The 11,465-nt window shown below is 39.2% G+C and overlaps 1 protein-coding gene across 1 annotated transcript; it reads left to right on the forward strand.

Moving 5' to 3' along the window:
* Positions 1-5,821: 5,821 nt before the first annotated feature.
* On the forward strand, positions 5,822-10,847 carry DUSP1 (dual specificity phosphatase 1). Its single transcript, XM_026696380.2, has 4 exons — positions 5,822-8,354; positions 8,666-8,814; positions 9,036-9,255; positions 9,762-10,847. The coding sequence occupies exons 1-4, from the start codon at positions 7,985-7,987 to the stop codon at positions 10,130-10,132; spliced, it is 1,110 nt and encodes a 369-aa protein (XP_026552165.2). The 5' UTR covers positions 5,822-7,984; the 3' UTR covers positions 10,133-10,847.
* The last annotated feature ends 618 nt before the right edge of the window (positions 10,848-11,465 follow it).

Below are 11,465 nucleotides of genomic sequence, written 5' to 3' on the forward strand. Positions count from 1 at the left end.
GAACAATCCAATTTAAAATGTCAAGTAAGGAGCTAAATGGAAGTAAACTACAATGCCAAAATAAGTACTAGTGAGATATAGAATTTAAAAACCAGTTTTTTTAAGAAAGGAGGTTGGCAAATCTCTAGTTATTCAACAGTGTAGATATTCAATAATTTTTTTGTTTTATTTTCTCCTTACACCGCAGGACCATTTTAGCATTTTATCAATGAAGAGTGCCAGTTACAAGTTACAAATCTTTCCCTGCCACTGAGCTAAAGTGCCACCCACCAGCCTTTTAGGCACAATCAGTGAGGGGCCGGCATTGAAGTTGCTGCAGTAATTGATTCCTACGCTGTAATGATGAAAAAGCCCCACAGACTGAGCATGTCTTCCCATTGGACAATGTCACAGTAAGGAGGAAAATGCTACTAGCATCTAGACAGCTAAGGATCACTTTAGGCTAACTGAGGATGAAATGATGAAAACTTGATAAGTCAGGGCTGAAAATAAGAGGCTGCCCAGGGATGTCTATGTTGTGATTTGGGGGAATAAGAGAATGACCCTATTTCAGGCTGAGTTTTTAACTTTTGGACTACCCTTGCTGGAGTCAGGGTGGGGTGGGATTACATTTAAAATCCAATATTAAGTCCAATATTGTGGATGTATTCACAGTAAACTCTTCCAAAAGTAACCCTTTGTAATAGCTCCCATCTGTTATGATTTCAGCACTATTGTTCATAGCATGATGTGATGTGATCCAGCAATTGGGGCTCATTCAATATGTAAATTTTTTTTGTAGAAATGTTTGTGTAATGCCTGAATTTCCTCCGAATTTAATTATTTTATTTCAGAAAGCAATTGTTGAGAGATTCTATTTGTCCCCTAAATTGCCTGATCCTCTTTTCTTAATAATTTTGCTGAAACGGGGTGGAATGTAATAAAAGCTTATGATTTTTTTTTTTGGGGGGTTCCACAATCTGTACTAATTGTGTTACTTTGTGTACTAAACAGACACAAATTGTGTTTGCCTGCCCATGTTTATTTTAAAAAAAAAACCAATCTGGATCAGCTACATTTCTAGCCTTTTGGTACTAAAGTTTCTGAATGGAAACAATTACACAGCCAGTTAGAAAATATTCTTACTTTACATGATAGAACTAAGTTCACCTCATGTTTTTAAATTTTGATGTGAGAAAAATCAACCTAGGAAAATACGTTGTAGAAACCGAAAGATACATTTTAGTCATCATGATTCAACAGACATATTTGTAACTAAAGTATGTTGGAAGGTCAAAAGTAAAATATAAATACTAAAAATTAAAATTACTCATCGGAAATTTATAGTGTTTTTGATAAGATAAGGTCTGGAAAGAAGCTATGTAAGTCTTGTTTTCATTTAGTGTAGGACTTAAAGTACTTTTAAATAGATTATTCTTATTTACTTTTTATAGAGTATGAGGATTATAAATGAAGAAAGACTAGTGAAATTGAGAATGCTCTGGAACATTCTAGAAAAATGTGGAAGAAAACAAATCTGCAGTCAGGGTTGTTAATATGAAATAAAAGGTGAAGACCTAATCTAATTGGCTGGATAAGTTACTTATTTAAAGGTCTCAGAGGAAGGATGAACCTACTGCTCTCAGTTAATCACTAACCAAAGCCTTTAAGCTTATGTAAAAACAAAGGATCTTGATGTTTCCTATCAGAGGCTGGAAATGTTAATAAGTGTGTGTACTTATGTTATCAAGTACGGTTATCAAGTACAGCAGTAGAAAATGGAGGGTCACATAGGTTCACTGAAAAATGCTTAACTGAATCCAAATGACATATTCCATACAGGTAGTCCTCGACTTATGACAATAACTGAGCCCAACATTTCTATTGCTAATTATGCTCCAATCTACAACCTTCCTTGCCACAGTTGTTAAATGAATCACTGCAGTTGTTAAGTTAGTGACATGGTTAAGTAAATCTAGCTTCTCCATTGACTTCGCTTGTCAGAAGGTCGCAACAGGTAATACCATAATCCTAGGACATTGTAACCATCATAAATACATGCCATTGTCAAGTATCTGAATTCTCATCATGTGACCAGTGGAATGTTGCAACGGTCGTAAGTATGAAAAACAGTCATATATCACTTTTTCCAGTGCCATGGTAACTTTGAACAGTCACTAAATGAATGGTTATAAGTGGAGGACTACCTGTAATTAATAGGCACAGATATACTGTAGGAGTACTGTTGATCCCAGAAGTTGACAAGATTGTCTCAGAATTGGTTCAAAAACATAATTTTGGGGGAGGGGAGAAATCATCCTCCCCATGTGTTTGTGTGTGTTTATGTAGATACATTCAAAAGACTTTTATTTATGCTAGAGATGTAACATCTGTCACTACAGCTTCATTTACAGCTGCAGTTTTATTGTGCTTGGCTAGTAGACTATTAATGTTTGAATAAAGTTTACCTGCAATTTCTGATTATCTTTTTAAAATTATGCTCAACTGCTTTATGCGTTGTCTTCTTAATACTGCCTTCATATAATCTTACTTTATTCTTCATTTATACTGTATGCTTGAAAAAAAATCAAAGATTGAGATAATTGTTACTTTACTACTCTACGTTGAATAATGATATAAGATTAAAATACCAATTAGTAAAAATAAGTGCCATTAATAAGCAAAGAGTTGACTTTTCTTCAGTTAGGCTTATTACATTTATTTATAGGATTGAATCTCAAACTAAAAATAAGGAACTTACTATATACTTAATTTTAGCAGCTAAAATAATAATGGCTAAATATTGGAAAATTCTAAATTAATCAATTGAGATATTCATTAATAAGTCCTCTTCAATTTCCTTAAAAGTAAATCACAGCACAGTTGAAATAATAAGATATCAGAGGAGGAACCACAATTCTATCAAATTTGGATGCATTGTATCATTTATCTCAATAGCAAAAATTTTCACTACTAGTAGTTTTTTAGATATGTAAATATATACACGTAATAATACATGTATTTTTACTCAAGTACTATATTTAGTGGATTTTTAATTTTTTTCTGTAACTATTTTCTGAATCTATGTTATATAGTTACTTTAACAGTAATTATAGTTCAATTTTTAAAAACCTGGTAAATGTTAGCTCCTACTAGAACAAGATAGGAGACCACAGGAAAATAAATCCCTAAGCTCTGGAATAGACCAGGAAATCATATCTATCTCCTGCAAGAAGGCTAAGGCAAATCACTTCCGTATTGTTGTGAAGAAAACTATGTGGGTATATCCATGAAGTCACTAGGAGTCAAAGGAAGGTTTTAGTGCTATGATGCTTGCAGTGGGAGTGGTTAAAACCTGTTTTCCAACGTACTCTCCCCTTTGATCTCCAGATGAGGGAATTTTCCGAGCAGGAACTTTTCTGGGTTTGCTTATTATTTTAAATGCTTTTTGATGTGCTCTATATTTTTAAAAACTGCAAATAGTATACATTATATTTTTTATATTTTTTTAATGGCAGCATGGTCCATAGATCCTTTATCATTGCAGTAATATACAATATCTCTTAGCTTTTGTTTTGGCTGTAAACACAAACAAACATGCAAATTCTGCCTACGTTTACTATATATTCATTATGCTCTGAAATGCATAAATATTTTATAAGCCTGGTAGACAATCTCTTCTAATCAATAGCTGCATACAGAACAGCTGCTCAAGTAGAAAAACTACAAAAGCATTTTAGTGCCTAAAATATTAAAGGGGCCTCGGGTACCCTTTGTCATCGCATTGAATTTGGATGAAAGAGCCATAATTTTGCTGCACGTGTCTAAGTATTACAACTAAAGTCCTAGGGCACCCAAGTGTAGCATGGGAGACATTTTTTACCTCATGATTTAATTCCCTAGGTCCCTTTCTTAAGCTTCACAGCTTTTAAGACTTGGTGGGCTTCAGCTCCCAGAATTCTCCAGATGGTATGTTGTCTGTGGAAGTCTAGATATTAATCTACACATCTTAAAAGTTGCCAAGGTGGAGAGACCCTTTCCTAAGGGAAGGCTGGCAAGCAGCCACTGATGCCAGAAACAAGACGGAGCCTAAGAATAGATGAGGGCATTAAAATGAGTCTCTTAAGATACTTCTTCATGAGAAAGTTACTAATTTCTCAACAGCTCCATACTTCTGGGATTTTAGGATGTCAGTGTAAGGGTTCCAAGTAATAAACCCATAGCAAGCAAAATTCCGAGACTGACAGAATACTTTATTGGAAATATCATATTGGCACATACCTGGTGAAAACCAACTCTGAAAACTCCTGTGGTTTTTACCTAATTAAAAGTAAAAGATTTTCTACTTTCTCAAAACAATCAGTCACATAGTCTAATCACCAGGTAGCATCACTCTGCCTTCCTTCAACCAGGTGTGAGAATGTCTTGGTTTCTCAAGAGAAAGTATTTTGTTTTGGCTACAAAATCCCCTCTATCTCAAGTCCCGCCTCCCTATCCCTTGGCTCCAGTGTGGCAACACTGAAGCCATCAAAATGGCTTCTGTCAGATCAGCTTTAGGGTTGACAGTCAGAGCATTTGAGAACTAGATTGATTTATTTTTAGCGCAGGTGTAGTATATATGAAACTTCAGTAAAACTTTTCCTTTCCTTCCTTGCTAAAGTATTGTGGACATCATTGACAGTCTGTTTTCCCATTTGTATAAACTTTTGGACCCCTTATCTAATGGTTAAGATACCAGGCTAGAAATCAAGAAACTGTGAATTAAAGTCCCACCTTAGCCATGAAAGCCAATCACTCTCTCTCAGCCCAATTCACCTCACAGGAGTGTTGTTGTGCGGAAAATAGCAGAATGAAGGTGTGTTGGGTATGTTTGCTGTCTTGAATTATTTTTAAAAATGATAAATGTGGGATATAAGTAATCAAATAAATAAAAAATGATTTCTGGGCACCAGGTTTTCAAATGGAAAGTTGACTTGATACATTGTCACCTCTGTCTCATAAGAACTGCTATGATGGAATTGCGGGAAGTGGATTATACAACATGTGATTACAGAATCACTTCATGGAAACCTGCACGGGTTTGTCCCAGGTTTGTTGATTATGAGATATTGGGAGATACCTGTCTTTTGAAATCTAGAAAGGATAGTGGATGCGCAGAGGAATCATTACCCAAGGAAAGCTAGGTCTTGTGCCTAGGGATAACTTTACAGGAGAGGGTTATTAGCAGATTCCAATCTTCTAATATGGTGTCTCTCAACGTCAGCAATTTTAAATATTTGGACTTCAATTCTGAACGGTCTACAATCCCCATTATCCCCAGTCCACATAGTCTAGCCAACATGAAATCTATTTATTGCAGCCCATTTGTACTACATAAACCAAGGAAGAATAACGCCCAGGAATCTTGCTCCTTAAGTCTGTCTTTTGAGAACCAAGAAATCATAATCTCTCCATTGAAAATACAGTTAGATGTACTTAAATCTCAGTGAAATAAGATTGTAAATTAATTACAGCTAACCTAACTTCAATAGGCTGCAACTATATTCCCATTTAATTACAGCATAAACGTGCCTTGAGATTTTTTCACCGAAAAAATACACATCTATAAGAGTTATTTCAAAAATCGGTTGCTACTTTAAAAATGAATAATGCTTTAATATGGTATATTTCAGTTTCTAGATGAACATATTTATTAATAATTTCTCAACTGAAAAATAATTTCTCCTTCAGCAATCCAGTTACTATCCACTTATTATTTTATTTATGTAGGTATTGATATAGCTGCTCCTCTTATAACCAACTCTGGGCAGCTTCTGATCAAAAGTTAAAACAGCATACAAAACCATTTTAAATTTATTCAACTAAACACATTAAAAACAACAAGCACCCGCACCAAGTCAAACGTCTGATGTTACCAAGCTGTGACTTTTATACGCAGGTCCAAGCCAGAATGTCCTGTGATGCTTTTAGAAAACAATCAGCTTTGAACTCTAGTATGCCTTTAGGAGAACAAAACTCCACATTGTGCAGCAGTTTTATATTGTTTAGACTGAGCACCCAGAAGGCATAATGAACAGTGCCCGTAATTAATGTTAAAAGTTCTAGTTTTATGAAGGTAACTACAGGTAGCCCTAGACTTATAATCAATCATTTAATGATTGTTCAAGGTTGCAGCAGCACTGAAAAACATGATTTATGACCGGTTTCCAGACTTTTGACCATTGTAGCATCTCCATGCGCACTTGATCAAAATTCAGGCGCTTGGCAACTGGCCCATATTTATGATATTTGCAGTGTCCTGAGGTCATGTGATTGTCATTTGTAAGCTTCCCAGCTGGCTTTCACCAAGCAAAGTCGATGGGGGAAATTCAGATTTGCTCAATTACTGAACAATTCACTTAACACTTCAGGGATTCATTTAATTGTAGTAAGAAGGATCATCAGTTGGGACAAAACTCACTTCGCAACTGTCTTACTTTGCAACAGAACTTTTGGATTCAATTATGCTTGTAAGTCAAGGATTATCTTTTACTTTCCTGTTATCCTTTCCACTTTTTCTTTCTTGACAACTTAAAATTTTGCAGAATCAGAATCTGTATTAATACCGCCCTAACATCGGTTACTAGGTCTATTTTACAGTTATATCATCAGGTAACGGGGTGGGGGGGTTACTAGGTAACCAATGTTAGGGCTTGGTCTTAAGGATCTAACCCTCCTGTAGGCAGGCATGTTATTTACTTATTTAATTATTTAATTTATGTTGCTGCCTATTCGCCTATGGCGACTCGAGGCGGGTTACACAATGAAAAAACATATTTAAAACAAAAATAAAAACAATAAAAACTAACAAAAAGAACAAATAAATTAGTAAAGTACAATAGAACAAAATTTGAGAAAACAAAAAACAAAACAAAAATCAAAAACCAACTCCCACCCCGTTACCTGATAATGATATAATAATAATTATAAAATAGAATAAATTAGAGGAAGGAAAGAAGGGTGGAAGATACAAGAATGCGGAGAAGGGGAATCGGTCTTGTAAGGAGACGTATTTATTTATTTATTGTCTGTCTATAGCCGCCCATCTCTTTTACACGACGGCTTGCAATAAAAGAGATAAAATGTAGGTATTGAGCTCGTTTCCCATCGCCGGCTGATCCTTCGCTACTGCCGGAGAATCTTCTAGTCCCCGCATTACAGTATTAAAGAGAGATTCCGGAGTTCGCCTCCTGCAATTTCAACCCGCAGAGGGAAGCAGAGAGGCCTTTTTTTCTTTTTGGTTCGATGTGCGCGTTTGTTGTTGTACAGTACACGCTGCGCCCTCTTTTTTTTTAAAAAAAAAAGAAAGAAAAAAACCCGGCGGAAAGGTCAGGCGGCGGAGGGGCGAGGACTCAGCCGCGCTTGCATCAGTCGGTTTCCTTCCCGGGGGAGGGAGGAGGGCTTTTGTGGATGGGCCCTGGCAAAGTGACTTGGCTCTTCAGGCCCTTCGATGACGTGAGTGCTTCGGAGCTGGGAGTGTCTGCGGTGACGTCTTCTGCGAAGGGCAGGTCACGTGACCGAGCCCCATTCATTTATTGTTTTTTTTTAAAAAGGGGAAAGAAAAGAAAGAAGCGCCTCCACCCTTCCTATAAAAGCTTCGCCGGTTCAGGCTGAGCGAGCAAACAAGCCAGCAACCCTCGGAACGGCAACGCTCTTGAGCCGCAAAACGCGCCAACCAACTTTCCCAGCGCGCCAATCAAACCAGCGAAGATCGGATTAAAACAAAAAGAAGAAGAAGAAAAAAAAGAGCTTCACCTCCCAGCTCAGATACAGTTCCTTGGAGGGGAAAATTACAGAAATTACCCGGACGGAGGAATAAAGCAACCCGAAGCTGCTTGCTCAGAAACCCAGCCAAGCGGAGGAAGTTTTTTTGTTTTTATTTTTATTTTGAAGGCGCCGAGAGGGGAGAAGAAAGGACAAGGGGGTCTTTTTGCCCTTCCCCGCGCTGCCCGCCCTGACTCGAGCGATGGTCAACATGCAAGTCTGCGCCCTGGATTGCGAGACGTTGCGCGACTTCCTCCAAGACCGCGATTTGCAATGCCTGGTGCTGGATTGCCGCTCCTTTTTCGCCTTCAACTCCTCGCACGTCCGAGGCTCTTCCAACGTCCGCCTCAGCACCATCGTGAGGCGGAGGGCGAAGGGCGCCGTGGGCTTGGAGCACATCCTTCCCAACGAGGAAGCCCGCGCCCGTTTGCACAAGCGCCTCTACCACGCCGTGGTGCTGCTGGATGAGCGCAGCGCCGATCTCGAAGCGCCCAAGCGGGACAGTACCCTCCAGCTGGCTCTTAACACCCTTTGCAGGGAAGCCCGGGACACCCGCATCTGCTTCCTCAAGGGTGAGTTTTCGCCCCGGAGTCAGGTCGCCTTCTCTGGGTCCCCCCCCCCCAGCCCTCGGGTTTAGGGTGGTGGGGACCGAGATGGAGTTTTGGAGTTAAAAAGAAAGCCATAGTTTTCAGAAACTATGAAGGGCTGATTAGCTAGGGCTTCACAGCAGCTCCCTTTTGGGACGCCCAACTCGAGGGGGACTATTTAATCCCTACCACCATCCCCACCACCCCTCCCGTCTTCTGAAGTCTGCCCCAGGAACCCCTGCTGTGTTTCTCCAAATATATTAACCACCCGGTTTTCTCTTTTTCTTTTCTTCCAGGAGGATACGAGGCCTTCTCTTCCACCTTCCCTGAACTGTGCACCAAGCCCTCTGTCCCTAAAGGCCTCACACTGCCTCTCAGTACCACCGTTACCCCTGGCAGTGCCGATTCCAACTGCAGCTCCTGTGGAACCCCTCTCTATGATCAGGTCAGTTGACGTTCTTCAAAGGAGGTTGGGTGGCCACAGAGGGGTGTGTGTGTGTGAGAGAGAGAGAGAGTTGGGGGGCGGGGGTAGTTAATTGGCCCATGTAAACGTTTCAATTTTGTATTTGATAAGGGCATGGTAGTTGGTAGTTGTGAGAACAATCATTCTGGAATAGTGGCAATTTTTAACTGGGGCTTAACAGATCCTGTTCTTTTCTGTTTCAGGGTGGTCCAGTGGAAATCCTGCCTTTCCTGTATTTAGGCAGTGCCTATCATGCTTCCAGAAAAGACATGCTGGATACTTTGGGGATCACCGCCTTGATCAATGTCTCTGCAAACTGCCCTAACCATTTTGAAGGACACTATCAGTACAAAAGCATCCCTGTAGAGGACAGCCACAAAGCTGACATCAGTTGCTGGTTTAATGAAGCTATTGACTTCATAGGTAAATGCTTTTTCTTTCTGCAGCTGTGCCATTTGGATTCCAAATGTATAATACCCCGTGTGCCAGTGTTTTAAGGAGCCTTCTTTGGTAGATAGCAAGGGAGGATTAATAAGACAGCAACATTTAAAATATATCTACGGTTATGCTGATGCTTTGAGTTTCTTTGGACAATAGTTCTGTATATGCGAAGAACATCTAGAGCTTTATGCGTGATGTCACTGAATTCAGTGATGAGGGTGTTGTAAAGAGCAGCTAGTAATCTGATCCCTTCTCACGCTGACAGCATTTTCAAAGTAGCTTTTTCAGCAAAAAAAATTAAGTGGCCAATTAGAATAAATTACCTGCATGTTCAGACAGTGCATCGTCCAACCTATCATTGCTGTCTTCCTTTGTGCCTCAATCTCCCTTCCTCGCTGAATATTAAGATGCTAGGAAAGATTCTCCCTTCGGGGCGAAGCATCTCGGAAAAAGATGTACTAAGCTTTATGTTTTCTTCATTGTTTCAGACTCCATCAAAAATGATGGCGGACGAGTGTTTGTCCACTGCCAAGCTGGAATCTCCCGCTCTGCAACCATTTGTCTTGCTTATCTTATGAGGACCAACCGAGTCAAACTCGACGAAGCCTTTGAGTTTGTGAAACAGAGAAGAAGCATCATCTCCCCTAACTTTAGCTTCATGGGCCAGCTGTTGCAGTTTGAATCCCAGGTCCTTGCTCCAAATTGCTCAGCAGAGGCTGGAAGCCCAGCTATGTCTGCACTGGACAGAGGAACATCCACTACAACTGTCTTCAACTTCCCCGTTTCCATCCCTGTTCATCCTTCTTCCAATGCACTAAACTATCTTCAGAGCCCCATCACCACATCTCCAAGCTGTTGAAAGGCAGGTGCCAGCTGACTCTGTGCAAAGACTTGACATCTTGTTGTTACCTGAAAAGTGCAATAACTTTAGGAGGAGATCTATTCGTTTATATGGGTCTCCTCTTGTTACATCTACATTGTTACAAGCAATACAGAATCACCAGCAGATCAATATTTCTGACTCCAGAAAGCGAGGTTCTTTCTGATAGATGATCTTGACAGAGAGGCATTTTTGACCAATGTTTGGATGCCCATAAAGGGGGACAAAGCACAAAGGACTTTGCTTTCTACTCCTGAAAAATTCCCATTACTGTCTTTCCCTCCCTCGCTGTTCCAGTAGCAAATCCAACAGAATTCGCTGTCTCTGGATATGCTGGCCCCTTGTACAAGAAGTTCTTTGTATTTATTTATTTTTATGGTGTAATTGCAATGAGTGTTTCGTCTTCAAGTCTGAATTTTCATTTTCTTGTCTTTTTTTTAAAAAAAGAAAGAAACAAAATACCTCAGGTGGGGTTTTTTTGGTACTGTAATCCTACAAAAACATCTTAAAACTGTTTCCAAAGCACTGACATGGAAAGCACAAAGGAGTGTTGTGAGGCTTTTTTGGTTGCTAGTGGTTGTATGCTTGCTGGATTTATTTATGATGTGAAATAATATATTTTCTTCTTATAAAAGAAGACAGGTTTTGTAATGCCTTTTATACCAGCCAAATAAATTATGACATTTCTATTAAATCCTTTAAATGTTTTCCCCCTTTCTTTCTTACTAATGACAAGATCAGAAAGCAAATATTTCTAGCTTACTGACTGATGGACTCTTGTCAAGTAGCCCTTCCCACAATCATGACCGAACTCTGGAAATCTCATTCCTAAAAAAACTGCCCTGTATTCCTCTTCAGAGAAGATGAGAAATGGGTTCTTACATTCAGCAAAGGAAAACACACACACACACACACACACACACACAAAATTAGTTTTTCTAAGGCAGCAGATTATTAGTGTTGTCAGATCTGACGGTGTGGATCATCCAGATAAGAAGGAGGAAAAGAGATCCAATGCCACTATTGAGATGACCTACATAATTAGCATGGCCAACATTAATCATATGAAAATATCTATGACTATTTGATGAAAAACATTCCATTCCTTCAACCACAGCTTCTATCGTCTTTCAGATATCTAAGTAAGGATTGGAGGTAGAGTTCAGCAGTACGTGTATATCCCTGGCTTGATGGTTATCATTTCTAATAAACTCTTGCTTACTACCAGAGACATATTATTAGGAAAGTTCCAAAATTCAGCACACAATTTCCATGTTGAATTCTTTTAAAGACTGAGCCATATTAAAACAAC

This window comes from Pseudonaja textilis, chromosome 2 (assembly GCF_049901715.1).
Source record: "Pseudonaja textilis isolate UNSWEBS1 chromosome 2, rPseTex1.2, whole genome shotgun sequence".
NCBI classification, from domain to species: domain Eukaryota; kingdom Metazoa; phylum Chordata; class Lepidosauria; order Squamata; family Elapidae; genus Pseudonaja; species Pseudonaja textilis.